Genomic DNA, 21,862 nt, shown 5'->3' with positions numbered 1-21,862 from the left:
TATGTAGCAATTTTCTCCTTTGCGCGTTAGCACAAAGCAGTTATGCCTCTGCCAATTCGTTTTTGGGACTGTATGCTATCCAATTTGCATGCGCAGTCGACACACAATTTTTAATTTTGCTTTTAACTATTCCAATATAACTATTCCACATCACAGATAATCTTAAACATTTCAAGCTTTTACATTCACAGCCAGCGACGGAAGAACCCTGACTTTTAACGTGTCTTAACAAATAAAGTATTAGCATAAGTTCCTATTTCCGTTCTTCCATAAGTTCGTAGTATCAAATAACAATTATCTATTACTTATTTACATAAGTTCCGACAGAATATATGAATATGCACCCCAATTAACGTTCTAGTTACGCCAATGCACATTCCTTGTCAGCTTGGGCGTATTTTACACAGTCGATATCACTATTATTTCTTTCATTTGTGATAACATCATGTCTTTAAGTCTACAGTCAGAAGATTTACAAGAATTCCTGAAGATCTACGCTTCAGAATACAACAAGCCAGAATTTCATGATCGCATTCTTGTGTTTGATGTCGTGGCGGACGGTTTGGAAAATAAAACATTTCTTGCAAAGTATTCAAGCGATGAAGAGAAAACAGGAGAAAATTTATTGGCTGTCAAGAATCCAGATCATAAAGAAAATAATATCGAAGATGATGTAAAACCTGAAGACGAAAATATTGAAAGTGAAACAGGAAATACTTCCGCCCAAAGTGAAAGCACTTTGAGAAATAACAAGGAAACGCAATTTGGCATGGGAGATTTACAGTCTAACTCAAAGGATGAAATAAATGATTCAACTATCATTCGACAACACAAGATTTTTGTGCATAGCTCGTGGCTAGCTGTACAAAGCAACTATTTCCGCTCATTTTTCCTGTCAGGTAGTTGTTAAGGCTGAAACACACTAGGCAGTCGCTTTAGTCGCGCGTCTAAAACTACCGCTTTGCGTGGTTACTAAGCTAGTAGCGTAGTCACGTCAGCTAGTCGCTTTGAAAGTTCAACATGTTGAACTTTTGACATTGGTCGCTTCAGTCGCTTTACACTGATTGGTGTAAATAGATACATTTTAACTTGCATATGCCTAAATGCATATCATATTTCCCGTCATATGCATCATACGAAATTTATAGATTATACCTTGGAAAAGGAAGGCAATATATGGTGAATTCACACTGGAATCTTTCAGTTTTTATATGACTTATCAAATAGGGACAATAGAAGCTACAAACTGGAACCCTAATGCACATCCTAAATGCACAGAATAAGATTGTCCACGATATACGCGTAATGGGCTATGATCATAGTGGCGTGTTTTAACTGGCTTGTTCTCTTTTCTCCACATAGTAGTTTGTAATGAGTAAATATTCATATATTGGTAGGTATAATAAAGGCCGAAATAAAAAGTTTAAGTAATATCTGTGTCTGTAACAAACAGAAATCTCCGCCATGTTCAATAGACGCTTCGGTAAAAGTCGCTGCAGGTGTGTTTCTGGTCTTCAAGCGACTGACGCGTGCTCATCAATTCGCTTTGGACGCGCGACTGAAGCGACTGCCTAGTGTGTTTCCGAAGCAAATATTGTGTTAACAATGGATACTACATTCGGCAAATTTCCGCTCACTTTTCCTGTCAGGTAGTTGTTTCTTACGTATCATGTCATGTGAACAATTAGAAGCAAATATTGTGTTAATAGTGGATACTACATTCGGCAAATTTCCGCTCACTTTTCCTGTCAGGTAGTTGTTACTTACGTATCATGTCATGTGAACAATTAGAAGCAAATATTGTGTCAATAGTGTTTCCGAGGCAGGCATCTCATAAAACCTTAAACTATTTACTTGCAGACTTTAAAGAATCCAAATCTAGAGAAGTTCATCTGATGGTCAGCGAATCAGAGGAAACGTCTCATTTGTTGATGCTGGAGGCTGTTTACAACTCTGACATATTAAATGAAGCTAGTGTAGAAGACCTTCTGGCCGTGATGGAGCTTGCCAACAAGTACGACTTGCGCTTTGTTTTCAGGAAATGTAAATACGTCCTCAAAACCCACGTGACAACTCTAGATACATGTCGACAGGCTATGCATATCATTAAAGAGAAGCACGATTTTGGCAATGTTGAAGATCTTCTACATACAATGGAAGAAACTATGGGCAACAGTTTTGGGCTTTTAGAACAACATTTCAGAACAGAAAAATTTACAAGTCAGTCTAAAGCTTTCATTAAGCATCTTTTGCACAGTGAGACACTTCAAACAGGCCATGAGAGTACCGTATTTCAAGCACTTATGCATTGGATGGAGGTGAACAATGTTGATCCAGATTCCCTTGGAGATGACGAAGATTTCTTGCAATCAGTGCGATTTGAATGTTTGTCTTTAGACTATTTGTACAACGTTGTCAAAAATCATCCAGTTGCAAACAAAATGCCCGGATTCAACAAATGTATGCTCTTTGCCATGACTTATCATGCTTTGAAGGTGGAAGCCTCATTGAATGATATTGTTCCAAGATCTCGACAGTCACTCCCCCCAAAGACATCTTTATTTACTTGGATAGTTCCTAGCTCACAATTTAAATATAACAGCAAGCAAAATTTAACTTCAGAATTTTTTTTTCTTTGTGGCTACAAAGCAAAGATGCTGTTGCAATATCATTCACATGACGCTAGCTATTATAGATTTCTAGTCGTGTTGACCCTTCTTGAGTTGCCAGAAAAAAGTAAAGTTAATTTAGCTTGTTACATAAATACGCCTAATGCACAATTGTTTCGGGAGACGAGATTCAACTATGGTGAGTTCACACACGATAATCCGTCACAAAGTACTCCTCAAATTCAAATGAACAAAGGATACATTAATCAAGACGTTGTTATAAATTTAAGAGTTGATTGAAACAGAGAGAAGTATATAACATGAACCATTGGTTTATGACATTTTTGAAAGCAAAAAAATTAGTTAAACGATGCTCTTGAAGTTGAAATTATCTGCTTTGTTAAATTAATCTTCTTTAACCAATGACTTATTGGTAACGTATTTACAGTTCCTAGTTTTACTGAAAATTTTTGGTTGAAAACAAGAGCCTCAAAATAACTTATATAAATATATGAAAGCAATTGCACGGTGTTTAGACGTATAGCTATACATTTCAAGAAACTTGATGCCCAGTATATTGTCTTTAACCTCATGAAACTTGTATCTAGTCTAGTTCTTCTAGTTTTTAAACAAAAATACAACGAATAAAATCATAGTTTGAAGACTTTAAAGTCACTGGGTCAACATTTAATTAATTAATTTACACATCATTAAATGAAGGAAAGAAAATACATAATTCTTATTTTTCATGAATTTAAAAGCATAGAGGAGAAAAAACGGGAGGTTTTTGTTATGAAATGTACCATCTTAACTCAAATGCATAGAAAAGATAAAGGTTGAATTAAGTTACAAATTTGTTTGAAACATTGCGTTACGAAGATTACGATAATTATAGGATCATTCACTTTTTGTGAAAATGAAAGACATTTTTGTTTTGAGATGATATGTATCAAAACAGAAGAAATATTCGATTTTTCAGCTTTTAAGGCATTTTTATGCCGACATATTGTTATAAGAGCTTTTATACAGCAAAAGTATATTAGTAATTAGGACTTGATATAATATTTTGTGATATTTTCACAATCTCGATCATTTGCTTAAAGCGTGATGTCTGTGACATCAATCCACTTCGTTTTGCGACTGTGTATTTATTTGCTACATGTACGTACTGCGTACCTATTTCATTGCAGAGAGCGTAAATTGACTTCATCCACCTACACTATGGCAGTCTAACAGAGCTGTGTTAAAGTAAAAGTTCAATAAATAAAAAGAGAAATATCAAAGATTCAAGCGCAGTTTTAACTACAGAAATGCGGTATACATTGCTAAAACGCAATCTTTTGTAGTAGCGGTTAAAATTTTAGAATTACTGGAAGTTCACATTTCACTCCAAAACCACAGAATAAGAATATACAGAAGAGTCACTCGTGTCGGAACCTTTGATGTTTTTGTCCTCGCGCATGTCGTGCCGCGCATGGTGGGCGCCATTATTCCAGCCAGATCATTAGGGGTTTTGACTTTTTCCAAACCTTTAAAATGATCCGAAGTCATTTCTTGAGTCAAAATATACTTGAATTCATTATTAAATATTGACGTCATGTAATTTTAATGGTTGGAAACAAGTGAGAAATCCAAATCATCTGGCTGGAACAATGGCCGACATGAGGACACGTTGTACACTTGAGTGACCCTTTTTTATAATCATTATTCTATGCTAAAACCATGATAAAGACGGATACATGACACTCCACGCTATTCTTATTTACGTATTTTTTTTTTTGGTTTGCATTTCGTCACCATTTGGAATCTGTGACTTTGTTGGTCAAACTTTATTGTTTTAATAATTTTGAAATATAACATCTTGTTTTTTTAGAAAACACCGATCCCACTGTAAAAAATAACATGCCATCCTATTTGCATAGCCATGCCACATGATACACGACTTTGCCGTGCAAAAGGTGGAAGTCGATAATGCCCCCTCCATTGAAATAATTACATATTTCTATGAAGCAATCATACCTCAAATACGTTTGCCATTATTGTTGCCGCACTATTCGCAAATAGATCAATCATATGTCTCATTCTTGGTCTTTCCTAAATCAAGATAAAGATCATTGTCAAAGGTTTTGAAGACTTGTGAATTTCTGAGCGCGAGCATAAAGCGTAGCAATACGTGGACAAAAGATATGAAAGGCAAGACATACAACACTCAATTTATTGTTTTCGTCTCTTTTGACTAGGACACGGAACATTTTTAGTATTTGATGTACACTTAAAAGATTCACGTATAGTAACAAAAAAAGCACTGACGGTAAATGCAGTATAAGGAACAAACAGTAAGGCCACTCTACTCAGCGCTTCTCCATTTATAAGAAAATTTCCAAGGAGGTTTCTACTCGTAAAAAGAGAAAAGCAGACAAAGGGAAGGTAAATCTAATGAAAGGAAAATATCTTAAAAAGTGTGAATTGCATCCTTCATTACCCATATGACTAGCATAGTGGTATTCAGTAAAAGGCATTTTCTGAACTATAGGAGCATTGAAACTACAATCAATTATGTAATCAAACATGAACCGAGTTGCGCAGTGAAGTGTTTTGTTTCTCCTATTCTGCAGCTACGACTTATGCACATGCAGTAATCAACAGACATTCAATTTCTAATGCTTGAATTGAATCATTCATTCAGGCTTTACACCTTGGTAAACAAATATATTTAGTGGGTCAGATAAAAAGAAAAAACTGCTTTTGTTTTCACATCAAGGCTCCCTAAGTACATACAAAACATTCACGAAATTGCAGACAATATGAATGACGTTAGTTTGACATAATTCTCTTGCGTACAAGGCAACAACATTTTAGCATTGAAGATGACCAACAAGAGAATTGTTAATATTTCTTACATTATTATCTCTAGTTGGTATAATTTGATCATTTCCAATATGAGTCCCACGATATAATTAATGAATTTCCTCTTCACTTAATTGCTGATGACCTCTGAACAGAGCAAAGAATTTATTTCCTCAAAAAGCAAGCTTTGTCAATTATTAAAGCGTTCGAAACCAATGGTACATTATTAGAAGTAGAATCTTCAATTAAATTATGGCTCTTTTATTAAAACATTTGCTTTCTCCAATGCGTTGTCTAATAAAAAAAATTACAAGACATCACACAGTACTGCAGTGCAGCCTTCATAGCTCTAACTTCAACTATTTAAGTTCTAAAAGATTACCAATATAGATTTTTTTAGAAATCTATTGTTGTCACAATCAGTAAACACGACAATTTTTGCACGGGGTTAAAATTTGTGTTGGCTACGCTACTATCAACATGATTCAATTTTATTTAGACTTTTACAATCAGTTTGAAGAATATAAAGTTGTGACAAACCAGAGCAATTTGTTACAAATTATTTAAACGAGCTCAAACAGCGTACATGAATGTTACAATTTCAATATTCTTTTATCCTTTATCGTTTTAGCTATCTCAGATACTCCTAACCGTAAAGATATTTACGATCTAAAGCATCTCACCTGTATGCAGTGCCAGGCATTATATTTTGATAGGAATCAATTTTCATCATAATTCCCTGTATGAATATAGATGACCAGAATCGGTTTGTGCATTAAACACGAACTTAGAAAGATTTTACTCTTGCAAAACGAAGTAAAGTTTTACATTGAAGAATGAACTTTCTGTAAAAACATGCACGCGGCTTTTTTCCTCAAAACTGTTGATTCATACAGTCATAGCTGCTAACTGACTTTTTTCATATGAAAACAAAACATCAAGTATTTTAGATTATTTGCTAATAGCTATTTTCCTGTATTCAACTTTATCAGAAGTAAATTTTTGTAATCCCCAGCAAGGTATATGATTGTTAAAAATTAAACGTTGTAATAATTGTGATAAGTATACAAATTTGTCTTTCTTTCAGAGTCATTTACTCGTTAAAATTAGTATTTACCTTATTTATGTCGATATGCAGACCACGTGTGACAAAATCGGGATCGTACTCCATGACCTGCAGCTCATTTGGGTACTAAATTGAGTATTAACAAGGAAATTTTAACCAACTTGATTTTGGCCCCATTTCTTGTTAATTCGTATTTAGAAAAATCCCAATTTAATGAAAGCTATGAAATGGTCAAAATACCCACGTTGTAATCGTCGATAAGTCTTCTCAAAGCCATTTGATATATTAAACTGTTCAATTCATCTGTATAGTGTGCCAAAGTGTAATCGTAGTCGAAGCCATACACGGCAATGTCTCGCAAGCTGAGTTCATTATTTACGAACACTGACTTTTCATTCATCATTTTACAATGCCTAGTCTCTGTAACAAAGAATTTACTGCTTCAAATAAGAAGGCAGAAATTAAAAGGAATTTAAATTTGTTTGTGTAGCTACCTAACAAACTTTGTGAAAATTACTGAACTGAAAAATAAACGTACAAGTTAATTAACAGATTATAGTTTTGTGTCATTTTGAAAAAGAAAATTATATCGTAATATGTTAACAGAAACATCTAATAGTAACAAGAGTTTCTCTAAGATAAAGCAGGAAGGACATTTTTTTGTCTCTTTACAAATACGATCGTGCTTTTGGATAACATAAAAACATTGCAAAAAAGAAAAGCTGGCAGGTCTGCCATTCTTCATTTAAAAAATTACCGTACAATCCTTTGTACATGCTCAATGCACTGAAAAATCCGTCCTACACCTCATATTCATTAATCTTTCGTTCATAGACTTTCAAAACACTGAATATGTGATACGCGTACTAGTTATAGTTTTCTCTACCGTCATGTTTCCGTGATGTTTCCAACAGTCATGTTTCCGTGACACATATAGCTCTTTCAAGTTGCTTGCAGTCTTTGTTTCAACCAAGTAAGATGAAATTTGTCTTTTAAATGATTTTCCGTTGTAAAATTTTTGTACTTTGATTGAGGAGCAAACAGTTTTTAATACATCCAAATATTTGAAACAGCGGCAGTTTATCACTTCCGCCATTGTTATTTTCAAAATTTTTATATTTTTTGACAAAGATCAAAGGTCGATGTCACTGAGCTAATTTGGATCTGGAGCGATTTCTTCAGCAATTTTTGTTTCCCTGAAAGTTACTTCAAGAAACATAAATCAGTTTGCTTCTGCTGGCACGCGATAAAAAATATGGAAAGGATAATTTAATAACAGCTTTTTTGCAACTTGTAAATTTTTTTGTTTCAACCATTCATGGCAAATTGTTTAGTATGACCATATATGTCAAATTAAATAAACTACTTTGCAACAGCCGTAATAAACAAAGAAAATTACTTTTGCAAAAACAAAAACTTTGTTTTTAAATAGATACAATCCATTCCACACCACATCACTAGACTTATGTACGGCCAGAGCATAAAAACTTTTTTTACACAAAAATCTTGAGGCAGCATTAATTAACTCAAAAAAATTAGAAGTCAGTTGGATAATGTGATTATACCCTGTAGCTGTTGTCATTTGTCAGTGCTCAAACAGCTGCTATCAAAAATGGTTCTTTAGTTTAAAGAAAAACAAATCAGCATTTAAAACAATTGCAAATACTTAACTCATTCTCATACTGAATATGACTTAATGTAAGTCGAAACATGTTTATGGTAAAAAATTTTGTGGTTTATTTTAAATGCTTAATCAATCTGGTGCTTCTGAGATCATACGGAAAAACAAATCAAACTTAATAATAAAATGAACGATCTTCGCATCTAATTCTGCAAATTTTCTGTGCAAACAAAGCGACAGCCAGCAAAAAATATTTTTAGATAAGACTGCTGTGATAATATTTATGCTTTTGCGCCAATTAAGTGTGTCCCTTATAATGGAGATCTGCTGCCATATTTATGTAGAGTCAAAAACTAAGGAGGTTCATGTAATGGTTGGTGAAACAGAGGAAATTCATCAACTGATGATGCTGGAAGCTATTTACATCTCTGACATATTCAATGAAGCTAGTGATGGAGCTGACTAACAAGTGCAAACTGCGCAGCTTGCGCTTTTTGCTCAAGAAATGTGAATACGTTCTTAAAACCCATGCGATAAACCTATATACGTGCAAGCAGGTCATCCAATTTCGACAATCTTGATGATCTTCTAAAACTTGGCAGCTTATGAAAAAATGAAATTGTGTCGTGTGGGTGTGGTCAATAGCGTGACCAGAAGACACAAATCTTTAATGTAATGTGCACAATGCGTCAAATTAAGTCTTGTAAACACGTGTGGACTGCAAAGTGTATTTAATTATTATTGTGGTCGAGTGTATATTGTCAGATAACTATAATAGTTGGAGGAAGGGGCATATTCATATATTCGTATGTTTTAATCCCTTGTTAATCAATAACCACAATTGATTTCTATAAAAACTACTACAGTAGAACATGCATAAATGAATATTACCCCCCTCCCCCCAATTATCGATGCTGCTCGGCCCCTAAATGGAAGTATTGTCATTTTGATATTTACCATGAGATCACTGAACACGTGATCACCAAAATAGAGAACTTTAAGTCCGTACCAACCAGTAAACTTCATAAACTGTTCGACATTTCCCTAAATTTTTTAAAAGTTTATTCAACAAGTTTTTGTTATCAGGAGATAATTTGCAAAGTATACAACACATTTACACATGTCACAATAATTCACACAGAAACGTCATTTTACTTTGAAAAACAACATTAATAAAAAAAATAAAATATTCTATCCTATTGGTCTCAATCGAAACAAAATTTATTGAACTGTGCTACACTTTATACAATATTTTATATGATTAAAACAATAAGTAAAAATACCTCTGCATAAGTTCGAGTCATTCTATTAACTCAACAAGTTGGAGATTTACATTATTGCATTAGCACGCTAGAATGTTATTACAATTGCTTTAATCCCCAAAGTTTACTCTGCTGAAAAGCTCAATCCTGTTCCATCAAAAGGAGTTCATCTAAAGTGTCCTTTATTCTTGATTTGGAATTTTAGTATGATGTTATGATGCTGATATTTTTATAAATGACGGTGGATGGCTGATGCGCGTTTCTTGCTTCAAATATCACATGCATCAACTATTTGATAAAAATGTCAAGATCGTCTGACATTAGATAATCTGTCTGTTGTATTGGAAAATGTTTGTTCTTTAATAGCTGAGAATAGATTAATGCAATATATTCACTATATTGCTTTCCTGACTTCGCAGAGCAGTTATAAATACAGGCCACAGCCGGAGGCCTTTTAAATAAGTGCGTGAAAGATGAATTTGACACAAAACATGAAAATTCTCACCTTTAGGTATTTACCTTCATCCGATGGAAGCCAAATCTTTAACTTACTTATTTACCCTCACCTGTCAGTTCGTTGATAAAACGCTGGCTTTCGAGCACTTGTTATAATAATATCAAACAATTCCATCCATTGTTTGTCAAGCATATGCTCCATGCCTTTGTTCCTGCAAAAGAACCATGACTTTACAGGAACTGCAGAGGATCTTTTTATTGGGACGAGGGAGGGGAGGCTTCTCGAAAAAAAACGGTCGTCATGGGGAAACAAGATTCAAATTTTCAAAATGGCAGGAAAATTATTGGGAGGAGATAATCATTGGGTGGAGATGAACCTGCAGTCCTTGCTTCAAGATAAATTAATGAATTTTTTAAAATATATACTACCATAAAATTTAAGAGCAAATAGGTCTTTTTCATTGATTGCCTTAAAAACAATGTACGTAAAGTAAAAGGAAACAGTTGATTAATTTTGGATGATTTTTAAAAACAATGTGAAGCCACTATGGGAAGAGTGAATCTGTACAAATTCTTTAAATTCTTCTCAATCCAAGCATATGATTTCTTTTGCACAAAGTATAACAAGTTTTCATATGCTGCAACTGTAAAGACCATACTGTGAGGGTTAGTTTTGTATAATGTCAAAACATATTTACTTATCTCGAAGTAAACTTACACAAAACTTATATCACTGTTCGTGATTAAGAAGATATGTTTCCCACAAGCAATTATACTCTCCAGGAAGTCTTTTAAATGTGGATTTGGATGTAGATATCGACCTAGAAACAATAAAATATTAAATGCTATGCTAGATTTTCTATCAAAGTGCAGCAAATTTTTTAATGGGAGTGAATTTTTAGTAAATGATATGAAAGTCATTTTACAACTTTTTATGTGATACCGTATATTTCGGTTTGTTTTCAATATTTTATAACTGATTATATATACATATAGTAGCTATTGATTATTAGTTCTATGTCTTCAGTTTCACTGCTTACGCTAAAAATACAAAAACCTTACATTTAATGGAAACTTGGACTCCTGACATTTTGCATTACTAGAAAAAAATTTTCAAAAGTAGTTAACGAACCAACCTGGCAATCTTGGAAAACGTACGAAGGATCGTAGCCAATGTTGTTTTGAGAAAAATACTGTGAAAAAGAATGATTTTTTTATAAGTAAAAGAACAATGATTGGAAAATTTTCTTAATTAATTATTATTGAAAACTGCAATCTACAGTTATCAAATAACAAAGTTTTACAACTATAGAAGCACGAACATTTTTTAGCAAAATCAGTTTTTCCGCACTTTTGATATGATAACAATTCATTTATGAGCAACGAGAGGATTTGTTACATTAATATTATACTTAAGAATAAGTTTATGCTATATTAAAATAACGTTAAATATAGCTCTCAATTTATAAATGCTGATTTCGTGATAGGTTCGCGCTGTTCGTTTCAGAGCATGTTGTGACAAATTTGGGTTTACGTTGCAAAATGTGTTGAACAGACATCAGGGAAAAGTAGCATTTATGAAACTGGGATATATAAGGCAGACTTTGAAGTAAAATCCCTGAAATATACTTGCTCAACATAATTTGTCAAAACTGCCGAATGAATTGGATGAAAGAAAGCTGTTTTATATATATGATAATGTATTGCTGTACCACGCATGTTGAGTAAAGGTAGTCTGGCCCGGATACGAGTTCATGAGTTTTTGCAAGACTTTAGAAGAAAGTTGAAAAAATGCTTCGTTCGTCATCATTTTGAATAAAACTATGCAGTAAATGCAGTTCATGTAAAATCTGAACACATACTGTCATAAGAGAGAGAAAATGAACGATAACTGTTATTATTATATGGCAAGCGTCACGTCCGACAAAATGGCGCGATTGATTGGCTCAGAAACATTTTTGCCGGTCCATTATTTTCCCGTACTCGACCACGGTCCATAACGCATAATTTTACTGCCAAATGTAAAAAAACTTCGTAACGGAAACCGCAAAACGCAAAATAACCATTTACGAAGGTGATTCGAAGGAAAAACTCTTGGAAAACAGTTTAACTATCCAGACGATACAATTTAAAACGATTTATTTTTTATGGACGAAAACTAGAAAAATGAAAACCAACCCGTAAAAACAACAAGGACGAGAAAAAAAGCGAGCTTCGTTTCAGGTGAAATAATGCCATATGAAAATCCTTTTAATAACCTCGCTTTCTCAGTCTTTACTGAGAAATATCAGACCTCTGTCTTTTTGTACACACCTCGCCCGACGGGGTCGGTCTGTACAAAAACACCTCGGTCCGTTATTTCTCCGCAAAGATCTCTAGCTAGGTTATTAAGGGCTTATTAACTCATCCAAAATATTTAGTCAATATACTTTTCAAAGTCTTTTCCAGAAAAGGAAATTCCAATCGTACAAGTTTTTATAAATGCTCCGTGGAGTGCAACATAAACTACGCAAAAAGCCAAGCAGCTCATTATGTAGAGTATGCGTTGCCTATCATAAATATTTTTATAACAAATTTACTTCTATTATCACTGCTGATGATATTAGTGTGACAACGCCATGTATTGCAATATAAAATTGGAAGATTTACAGCAATTTCCGAAAACGTTTTCTTCGCTACTTGCAGTGGCCATTTTGCAAAATTACAATATAACGTGTATTGCATTTTATCGGCCAACAAAGTCAAATTCTCGACTTGCACACGACAAAACCTCTCCTGAACTTTCCTGAACTTTCCTGCGAGCGAGTAAGAAGTCGTCGATGTTGCATGTTATCAATGTCTGCGGAGTCGATCACTTCCGCTGAAAGCTGTTATTGAGCAGTATCAATCATTTACTTAATAATTGCTAATGGTGCATAAATTAATTACTCATTACAAATATTTTATTAGCTAAGTGACACATTCCTTGTCAGCTAGGGCATATTTTATACTGTCGATATCACTATTATTTCTTTCATTTGTGACAACATCATGTCTTTAAGTCTACAGTCAGAAGATTTACAAGAATTCCTGAAGATTCCTGAATTCTACGCTTCAGAATACAACAAACCAGAATTTCATGATCGCATTCTTGTGTTTGATGTCGTGGCAGACAGTTTGGAAAATAAAACATTGCTTGCAAAGAAGTCAATCAATGAAGAGAAAACAGGTGAAAATTCATTGACTGTCAAGAATCCAGATGATCAAGAAAATATTATCGAAGATGATGTAAAACCTAAAGACGAAAATATTGAAAGTGAAACAGGAAATACTTCCGCCCAAAGTGAAAGCACTTTGACAGATAACAAGGAAACGCAATTTGGCATAGGAGATTTACAGTCTAGCTTAAAGGATGAAATAAATGATTCAATCATCATTCGACAACATAAGATTTTTGTGCACAGCTCGTGGCTAGCTGTACAAAGCAACTATTTCCGCTCACTTTTCCTGTCAGGTAGTTGTTACTTACGTGTCATGTCATGTGTACAATTAGAAGCAAATATTGTGTTAACAGTGGATACTACATTCGGCAAATTTCCGCTCACTTTTCCTGTCAGGTAGTTGTTACTTACGTGTCATGTCATGTGTACAATTAGAAGCAAATGTTGTGTTAACAGTGGATACTACATTCGGCAAATTTCCGCTCACTTTTCTTGTCAGGTAGTTGTTACTTACGTGTCATGTCATGTGTACAATTAGATGCAAATATTGTGTTAACAGTGGATACTACATTCGGCAAATTTCCGCTCACTTTTCCTGTCAGGTAGTTGTTACTTACGTGTCATGTCATGTGTACAATTAGAAGCAAATGTTGTGTTAACAGTGGATACTACATTCGGCAAATTTCCGCTCACTTTTCTTGTCAGGTAGTTGTTACTTACGTGTCATGTCATTTGTACAATTAGATGCAAATATTGTGTTAACAGTGGATACTACATTCGGCAAATTTCCGCTCACTTTTCCTGTCAGGTAGTTGTTACTTACGTGTCATGTCATTTGTACAATTAGATGCAAATATTGTGTTAACAGTGGATACTACATTCGGCAAATTTCCGCTCACTTTTCCTGTCAGGTAGTTGTTACTTACGTGTCATGTCATTTGTACAATTAGATGCAAATCTTGTGTTAACAGTGGATACTACATTCAGCAAATTTCCGCTCACTTTTCCTGTCAGGTAGTTGTTACTTACGTGTCATGTCATTTGTACAATTAGATGCATATATTGTGTTAACAGTGGATACTACATTCGGCAAATTTCCGCTCACTTTTCCTGTCAGGTAGTTGTTACTTCTGTGTCATGTCATTTGTACAATTAGATGCAAATATTGTGTTAACAGTGGATACTACATTAGGCAAATTTCCGCTCACTTTTCCTGTCATGTAGTTGTTACTCAAGTTTCATGTCATTTGTACAATTAGATGCAAATATTGTGTTAACAGTGGATACTACATTCGGCAAATTTCCGCTCACTTTTCCTGTCAGGTAGTTGTTACTTACGTGTCATGTCATTTGTACAATTAGATGCAAATATTGTGTTAACAGTGGATACTACATTCGGCAAATTTCCGCTCACTTTTCCAGTCAGGTAGTTGTTACTTACGTGTCATGTCATTTGTACAATTAGATGCAAATATTGTGTTAACAGTGGATACTACATTCGGCAAATTTCCGCTCACTTTTCCTGTCAGGTAGTTGTTACTTACGTACCATGTCATTTGTACAATTAGATGCAAATATTGTGTTAACAGTGGATACTACATTCGGCAAATTTCCGCTCACTTTTCCTGTCAGGTAGTTGTTACTTACGTACCATGTCATTTGTACAATTAGAAGCAAATATTGTGTTAATAGTGGATACTACATTAGGCAAATTTCCGCTCACATTTCCTGTCAGGTAGTTGTTACTTACGTACCATGTCATTTGTACAATTAGATGCAAATATTGTGTTAACATTGGATACTACATTTAGCAAAAATTTCTTTCAAAGGAGTAAGACAAAAGATTAAATATGTCCGCAGTCCGCACCGCATTTGTATAAGTCACACGGAATAAGCTTACGAATGAACGAGATGCTGAGCGAGTGCGAGCTCGGGCATTATATAAGAATACTATTAATTTCAATAATGTTTTACAAAAAGCTTACTTTTAAGGTGTTTTTTAAAATATAAGGATTTATGAACCTGTAGCAGGCACCTCATAAAACCTTAAACTTTTTACTTGCAGACTTTAAACAATCCAAATCTAGAGAAGTTCATCTGATGGTCAGTGAATCAGAGGAAACGTCTCATTTGTTGATGCTGAAAGCTGTTTACAACTCTGACATATTAAATGAAGCCAGTGTAGAAGACCTTCTGGCCGTGATGGAGCTTGCTGACAAGTACGACTTGCGCTTTCTTTTCAGGAAATGTAAATACGTTCTCAAAACCCACGTGACAATTAGAAGCAAATATTGTGTTAACAGTGGATACTACATTCGGCAAATTTCCGCTCACTTTTCCTGTCAGGTAGTTGTTACTTACGTGTCATGTCATTTGTACAATTAGATGCAAATATTGTGTTAACAGTGGATACTACATTCGGCAAATTTCCGCTCACTTTTCCTGTCAGGTAGTTGTTACTTACGTGTCATGTCATTTGTACAATTAGATGCAAATATTGTGTTAACAGTGGATACTACATTCGGCAAATTTCCGCTCACTTTTCCTGTCAGGTAGTTGTTACTTACGTGTCATGTCATTTGTACAATTAGATGCAAATATTGTGTTAACAGTGGATACTACATTCGGCAAATTTCCGCTCACTTTTCCTGTCAGGTAGTTGTTACTTACGTGTCATGTCATTTGTACAATTAGATGCAAATATTGTGTTAACAGTGGATACTACATTCGGCAAATTTCCGCTCACTTTTCCTGTCAGGTAGTTGTTACTTCTGTGTCATGTCATTTGTACAATTAGATGCAAATATTGTGTTAACAGTGGATACTACATTAGGCAAATTTCCGCTCACTTTTCCTGTCATGTAGTTGTTACTCAAGTTTCATGTCATTTGTACAATTAGATGCAAATATTGTGTTAACAGTGGATACTACATTAGGCAAATTTCCGCTCACTTTTCCTGTCATGTAGTTGTTACTCAAGTTTCATGTCATTTGTACAATTAGATGCAAATATTGTGTTAACAGTGGATACTACATTCGGCAAATTTCCGCTCACTTTTCCTGTCAGGTAGTTGTTACTTACGTGTCATGTCATTTGTACAATTAGATGCAAATATTGTGTTAACATTGGATACTACATTTAGCAAAAATTTCTTTCAAAGGAGTAAGACAAAAGATTAAATATGTCCGCAGTCCGCACCGCATTTGTATAAGTCACACGGAATAAGCTTACGAATGAACGAGGTGCTGAGCGAGTGCGAGCTCGGGCATTATATAAGAATACTATTAATTTCAATAATGTTTTACAAAAAGCTTACTTTTAAGGTGTTTTTTAAAATATAAGGATTTATGAACCTGTAGCAGGCACCTCATAAAACCTTAAACTTTTTACTTGCAGACTTTAAACAATCCAAATCTAGAGAAGTTCATTTGATGGTCAGTGAATCAGAGGAAACGTCTCATTTGTTGATGCTGAAAGCTGTTTACAACTCTGACATACTAAATGAAGCCAGTGTAGAAGACCTTCTGGCCGTGATGGAGCTTGCTGACAAGTACGACTTGCGCTTTCTTTTCAGGAAATGTAAATACGTTCTCAAAACCCACGTGACAACTCTAGATACATGTCGACAGGTTATGCATATCATTAAAGAGAAGCACGATTTTGGCAATGCTGAAGATCTTCTACAAACAATGGAAGATACTATGGGCAGCAGTTTTGGGCTTTTAGAACAACATGTCAGAACAGAAAAATTTACGAGTCAGTCTAAAGCTTTCATTAAGCATCTTTTGCACAGTGAGACACTTCAAACAGGCCATGAGAATACTGTGTTTCGAGCACTTATGCATTGGATGGAGGTGAACAATGTTGATCCAGATTCCCTAGGAGATGACGAAGACTTCTTACAATCAGTGCGATTTGAATGTTTGTCTTTAGACTATTTGTACAACGTTGTCAGAAATCATCCAGTAGCAAACAAAATGCCCGGATTCAACAAATGTATGCTCTTTGCCATGACGTATCACGCTTTGAAGGGCGAAGCCTCATTGGATAATATTGCTCCCAGACTTCGACAGGCACTTCCCCCAACGACATCTTTATTCACTTGGATTGTTCCAAGCTCACAATTTAAACTTAGCAGAAAGCGAAATTTAACTTCAGAATTTTTTTTTCTTTCTGGCTACAAAGCAAAGATGCTGTTGCAATATCATTCACATGACGCTAGCAATTATAGATTTCTAGTTGTGTTGACCCTTCTTGAGTTGCCAGAAAAAAGTAAAGTTAATTTAACCTGTTACATTAATACGCCTAATGCACGATTGTTTCTGGAGACGAGATTCGACTATGCTGTGTTCACACACGATAATCCGTCACAAAGTACTCCTCAAATTGAAATTAACAAAAAATGCATTAATCAAGACGTCGTTATAAATATAAGAGTTAATTGAAACCTGTAGTATGTACCATGAACCATTGATTTATGACATTTTGAAAGCAAAATAATTAGTTAAGCGATGCAGTTGAAGTTGAAATTATCTACTTTGTTAAATTAATCTTCTATAACTAATGACTTAATGGTAACGTATTTACAGTTCCCTGTTTTACTAAAAACTTTTTGGTTGAAAACAGGAGCCTCAAAATAACTTATATAAATGCATAAAAGCAATTGCACTATGTTTAGATATTTCAAGAAACTTGATGCCCAATGTATTGTCTTTAACCCTATGAAATTTGTATCTAGTCTAGTTCTTCTAGTTTTTAAACAAAAATACAACGAATAAAATCATAGTTTGAAGACTTTAAAGTCACTGGGTCACCATTTAATTAATTAATTTACACATCATTAAATGAAGGAAAGAAAATGCATAATTCTTATTTTTCATGAATTTAAAAGCATAGAGGAGAAAATACGGGAGGCTTTTGTTATGAAAGATACCATCTTAACTCAAATGCATAGAAAAGGTAAAGGTTGAATTAAGTTACAAATTTGTTTGAAACATTGCGTTACGAAGATTAAGATAATTATAGGATCATTCACTTTTTGTGAAAATGAAAGAGACTTGCTTTGAAAGGATATGTATCAAAACAGAAAAAATATTCGATTTTGCAGCTTTTAAAGCATTTTTATGCCGAGATATTGTTACAAGAGCTTTTATGCAGTGAAAGTATATTAGTAATTAGGAATTTATATAATATTTTGTGATATTTTCACAATCTCGATCATTTGCTTAAAGCGTGATGTCTATGACATCAATTCACTTCGTTTTGTGACTGTGTATTTATTTGCTACATGAACGTACTGCGTACCTATTTTATTGCAGAGTGCGTATATTGACTTCATCCACCTACACTACACTATGGCAATCTAACAAAGCTGTGTTAAAGTAAAAGTTCGATAAATAAAAATAGACATTTTAAAGATTCAAGCGCAGTTTTAACTACAGCAATACGGTATACATTGTTAAAACGCAATCTTTTGTAGTAGCGGTTAAAATTTTAGAATTACTGGAAGTTCACATTTCACTCCAAAACCACAGAATAAAAATATACAGAAGAGTCACTCATGTCGGAACCTTTTATGTTTTTGTCCTCGCGCATGTCATGCCGCGCATGGTGGGCGCCATTATTCCAGCCAGGTGATTTGGATTTTTGACTTTTTCCAAACCTTTAAAATGGTCCGAAGTCATTTCTTGAGTCAAAATATACTTTAATTCATTATTAAATATTGACGTCATGTAATTTTAATGGTTGGAAACAAGTGAGAAATCCTAATCATCTGGATGGAATAATGGCCTACATGAGGACGCGTTGTACACTTAAGTGACCCTTTTGTATAATCATTATTCTGTGCTAAAACCATGATAAAAACGGATACATGACACTCCACGCTATTCTTATTTACGTATTTTTTTTTTGGTTTTGCAATTTGTCACAACTTGGAAGCTGTGACTTTGTTGGTGAAACTTTATTGTTTTAATAATTTTGAAATATAACATCTTGTTTTTTTTAGAAAACACCTGTAAAACCAATGTAAAAAATAACATGACATCCTATTTGCATCGCTATGCCACATGATACACGACTTTGCCGTGCAAAAAGGTGGAAGTCGATAATGCCCCCCCCCCCTCCCCCTTCATTGAAATAATTACATATTTCTATTAAGCAATCATACCTCAAATACGTTTGCCATTAGTGTTGCCGCACTATTTGCAAATAGATCAATCATATGTCTCATTCTTGGTCTTTCCTAAATCACGATAAAGATCATTGTCAAGAGTTTTGAAGACTTGTGAATCTCTGAGCGCGAGCATAAAGCGTAGCAATACGTGGACAAAAGATATGAAAGGCAATACATACAACACTAATTTATTGTTTTCGTCTCTTTTTAGGAGCACACGGAACATTTTTAGTAATTGATGTACACTTAAAAGATTCATGTATCGTAACGAAAAAAGCACTGACGGCAAATGCACAGTATAAGGAACAAACATTAAGACCACTCTACTCAGCCCTTCTCCATTTGTAAGAAAATTTCCAAGGAGGTTTCAAACTGGTAAAAAGAGAAAAGCAGACAATGGGAAGGTAAATCTAATGAAAGGAAAATATCTTAAAAAGTGTGAATTGCATCCTTCATTACCCATATGACTAGCATAGTGGTATTCAGTAAAAGGCATTTTCTGACCTATAGGAGCATTGAAACTACAACCAATTATGTAATCAAACATGAACCGAGTTGCGCAGTGAAGTGTTTTGTTTCTCCTATTTCTGCAGCTACGACGACTTATGCACATGCAGTAATCAGCAGACATTCCATTTCTAATGCTTGAATTGAATCATTCATTCAGGCTTTCCTCCTTGGTAAACAAATATATTTAGTGGGTCGGATAAAAAGTAGAATCTGCTTTTGTTTTCACATCAAGGCCCCCTAAGTACATACAAAACATTCACGAAATTGCAGACAATATGAATGACGTTAGTTTGGCATAATTCTCTTGCGTACAAGGCAACAACATTTTAGCATTGAAAATGATCAAGAAGAGAATTGTTAATGTTTCTTACATTATTATCTTTAGTTGGTATAATTTGATCATTTCCAGTATTAGTCCCACGATATAATTGTTGAATTTCCTCTTCACTTAATTGCTGATGACCTCTGAACAGAGCAAAGAATTTATTTCCTCAAAAAGCAAGCTTTGTCGATTATTAAAGCGTTCAAAACCAATGGTACATTATAGAAGTAGAATCTTCAATTAAATTATGGCTCTTTTATTAAAACATTAACGTTGAATTCATTATAAAGACATTTCAAATTTGCTTTCTCCAATACGTTGCTAATAAGAGAAATTACAAGACATCACGCAGTACTGCAGTGCAGCGTGCATAGCTCTAACTTCAGCTATTTAAGTTCTGAAAGATTACCATTATAGATTTTTATAGAAATCTATTGTCGTCACAGTCAGTAAACACGAAAATATTTGCACAGGGGTAAAAATTTGTGTTGGCTACGCTACTGTCAACATGATTCAAGTTTATCTAGACTTTTACAATAAGTTTGAAGAATTCGAAGTTGCGACAAACCAGAGCAATTTGTTAAAAATTATTTAAACGAACTCAAACAGCGTACATAAATGTTACAATTTCAATGTCCTTTTATACTTTATCGTTTTAGCTATATCAGATACTCCCAACCGTAAAGATACTAACGATCTAAAACATCTCACCTGTATGCAGTGCCAGGCATTATATTTTGATAGGAATCAATTTTCATCATAATTCCCTGTATGAATATAGATGATCGGAATCGGTTTGTGCATTAAACACGAACTTAGAAAGATTTACTCTTACAAAACGAAGTAAAGTTTTACATTGAAGAATGAACTTTCTGTAAAAACATGCACGCGGCTTTTTTTCAAAACTGTTGATTCATGCAGTCATAGCTACTAACTGACTTTTTTTCATATGAAAACAAAACATCAAGTGTTTTAGATTACTTGCTAATAGCTAGTTTCCTGAATTCAACTTTGTCAGAAACAAATTTTTATAATCCCCAGCAAGGTATATGATTGTTAAAAATTAAACGTTGTAATAATTGTGATTACTATAAAAATTTGTCTTTCTTTTAGAGTCATTCACTCGTTAAAATTAGTATTTACCTTATTTATGTCGATATGCAGACCACGTATGACAAAATCGGGATCGTACTCCATGACCTGCAGCTCATTTGGGTACTAAATTGAGTATTAACGAGGAAATTTTAACCAACTTGATTTTAGCCCCATTTCTTGTTGATTCGTATTTAGAAATTTCCCAATTTAATGAAGGCTATGAAATGGTCCAAATACGCACGTTGTAATCGTCGATGAGTCTTCTCAAAGCCATTTGATATATTAAACTGTTCAATTCATCTGTATAGTGTGCCAAAGTGTAATCGTAGTCGAAGCCATACACAGCAATATCTCGCAAGCTGAGTTCATTGTTTACGAACACTGACTTTTCATTCATCGTTTTACAATGCCTTGTCTCTGTAACAAAGAATTTACTGCTTCAAATAAGAAGGCAGAAATTAAAATGAATTTAAATTTGTTTGTGTAGCTACCTAACAAACTTTGTGAAAATTACTGAACTGAAAAATAAACGTACAAGTTAATTAACAGATTATAGTTTTTTTTCATTTTGAAAAAGAAAATTATATAGTAATATGTTAACAGAAACATCTAATAGTAACAAGAGTTTTTCTAAGACAAAGCAGGAAGGACATTTTTTGTCTCATTACAAATACAGTCTTGCTTTTGGATAACATAAA

The 21,862-nt window shown here is 34.1% G+C and overlaps 4 protein-coding genes across 6 annotated transcripts; 2 read left to right on the top strand and 2 right to left on the bottom strand.

The window, feature by feature from the left end:
* Window positions 1-283: 283 nt before the first annotated feature.
* Window positions 284-17,863, top strand: LOC124454417. 2 transcript variants are annotated; one of them, XM_047005227.1, is made up of 3 exons: window positions 284-899; window positions 1,861-2,901; window positions 17,500-17,863. In XM_047005227.1, the coding sequence occupies exons 1-3, from the start codon at window positions 446-448 to the stop codon at window positions 17,505-17,507; spliced, it is 1,503 nt and encodes a 500-aa protein (XP_046861183.1). In that variant the 5' UTR covers window positions 284-445; the 3' UTR covers window positions 17,508-17,863. The 2 variants fall into 2 exon arrangements, with proteins under 2 accessions (XP_046861183.1, XP_046861184.1); XM_047005228.1 differs by lacking the exon at window positions 17,500-17,863 and having other exon boundaries at window positions 1,861-3,280.
* On the bottom strand, window positions 4,635-7,044 carry LOC124454420 (5'-nucleotidase domain-containing protein 3-like). Its single transcript, XM_047005232.1, has 6 exons — window positions 7,017-7,044; window positions 6,767-6,942; window positions 6,574-6,648; window positions 6,140-6,195; window positions 5,510-5,603; window positions 4,635-4,703 (listed from the first exon to the last, which is right to left on the bottom strand). The coding sequence occupies exons 2-5, from the start codon at window positions 6,923-6,925 to the stop codon at window positions 5,567-5,569; spliced, it is 327 nt and encodes a 108-aa protein (XP_046861188.1). The 5' UTR covers window positions 6,926-6,942; window positions 7,017-7,044; the 3' UTR covers window positions 4,635-4,703; window positions 5,510-5,566.
* LOC124454419 (5'-nucleotidase domain-containing protein 3-like) lies at window positions 10,585-21,575 on the bottom strand. The gene is made up of 7 exons (XM_047005231.1): window positions 21,406-21,575; window positions 21,213-21,287; window positions 20,781-20,836; window positions 20,119-20,212; window positions 19,232-19,306; window positions 10,998-11,054; window positions 10,585-10,682 (listed from the first exon to the last, which is right to left on the bottom strand). Exons 1-7 carry the CDS (start codon window positions 21,559-21,561, stop codon window positions 10,653-10,655), a joined length of 543 nt encoding a protein of 180 aa, XP_046861187.1. The 5' UTR covers window positions 21,562-21,575; the 3' UTR covers window positions 10,585-10,652.
* On the top strand, window positions 12,828-16,501 carry LOC124454418. Of its 2 annotated transcripts, XM_047005230.1 has the most exons (3): window positions 12,828-13,354; window positions 15,127-15,280; window positions 16,459-16,501. In XM_047005230.1, the coding sequence occupies exons 1-3, from the start codon at window positions 12,892-12,894 to the stop codon at window positions 16,463-16,465; spliced, it is 624 nt and encodes a 207-aa protein (XP_046861186.1). In that variant the 5' UTR covers window positions 12,828-12,891; the 3' UTR covers window positions 16,466-16,501. The 2 variants fall into 2 exon arrangements, with proteins under 2 accessions (XP_046861186.1, XP_046861185.1); XM_047005229.1 differs by lacking the exon at window positions 16,459-16,501 and having other exon boundaries at window positions 15,127-15,808.
* Window positions 21,576-21,862: the final 287 nt, after the last annotated feature.

The sequence above is a fragment of the Xenia sp. Carnegie-2017 genome, unplaced genomic scaffold (assembly GCF_021976095.1).
Source record: "Xenia sp. Carnegie-2017 unplaced genomic scaffold, XeniaSp_v1 HiC_scaffold_3, whole genome shotgun sequence".
Taxonomy (NCBI): Eukaryota; Metazoa; Cnidaria; class Anthozoa; order Malacalcyonacea; family Xeniidae; genus Xenia; species Xenia sp. Carnegie-2017.
Note: the sequence above shows the minus strand (reverse complement) of the source record. Positions and strands in the feature narration are given on the sequence as shown.

Excerpts from the sequence above, each read along its gene's own strand:
- LOC124454419 (XM_047005231.1), bottom strand. The coding sequence starts at position 21,561 with ATGAATGAAAAGTCAGTGTTCGTAAACAATGAACTCAGCTTGCGAGAT. Across the intron at positions 20,213-20,780 it reads ATGCCTGGCACTGCATACAG|AGGTCATCAGCAATTAAGTG; the intron begins GTGAGATGTTTT and ends TGCTCTGTTCAG. Across the intron at positions 19,307-20,118 it reads TACCAACTAAAGATAATAAT|GAAAGACCAAGAATGAGACA; the intron begins GTAAGAAACATT and ends ATCGTGATTTAG.
- LOC124454420 (XM_047005232.1), bottom strand. The coding sequence starts at position 6,925 with ATGATGAATGAAAAGTCAGTGTTCGTAAATAATGAACTCAGCTTGCGA. Across the intron at positions 6,649-6,766 it reads GACTTATCGACGATTACAAC|TACCCAAATGAGCTGCAGGT; the intron begins GTGGGTATTTTG and ends TACTCAATTTAG. Across the intron at positions 6,196-6,573 it reads TGCATATCGACATAAATAAG|GGAATTATGATGAAAATTGA; the intron begins GTAAATACTAAT and ends ATATTCATACAG.
- LOC124454417 (XM_047005227.1), top strand. The coding sequence starts at position 446 with ATGTCTTTAAGTCTACAGTCAGAAGATTTACAAGAATTCCTGAAGATC. Across the intron at positions 900-1,860 it reads CCGCTCATTTTTCCTGTCAG|ACTTTAAAGAATCCAAATCT; the intron begins GTAGTTGTTAAG and ends ATTTACTTGCAG.
- LOC124454418 (XM_047005229.1), top strand. The coding sequence starts at position 12,892 with ATGTCTTTAAGTCTACAGTCAGAAGATTTACAAGAATTCCTGAAGATT. Across the intron at positions 13,355-15,126 it reads CCGCTCACTTTTCCTGTCAG|ACTTTAAACAATCCAAATCT; the intron begins GTAGTTGTTACT and ends TTTTACTTGCAG.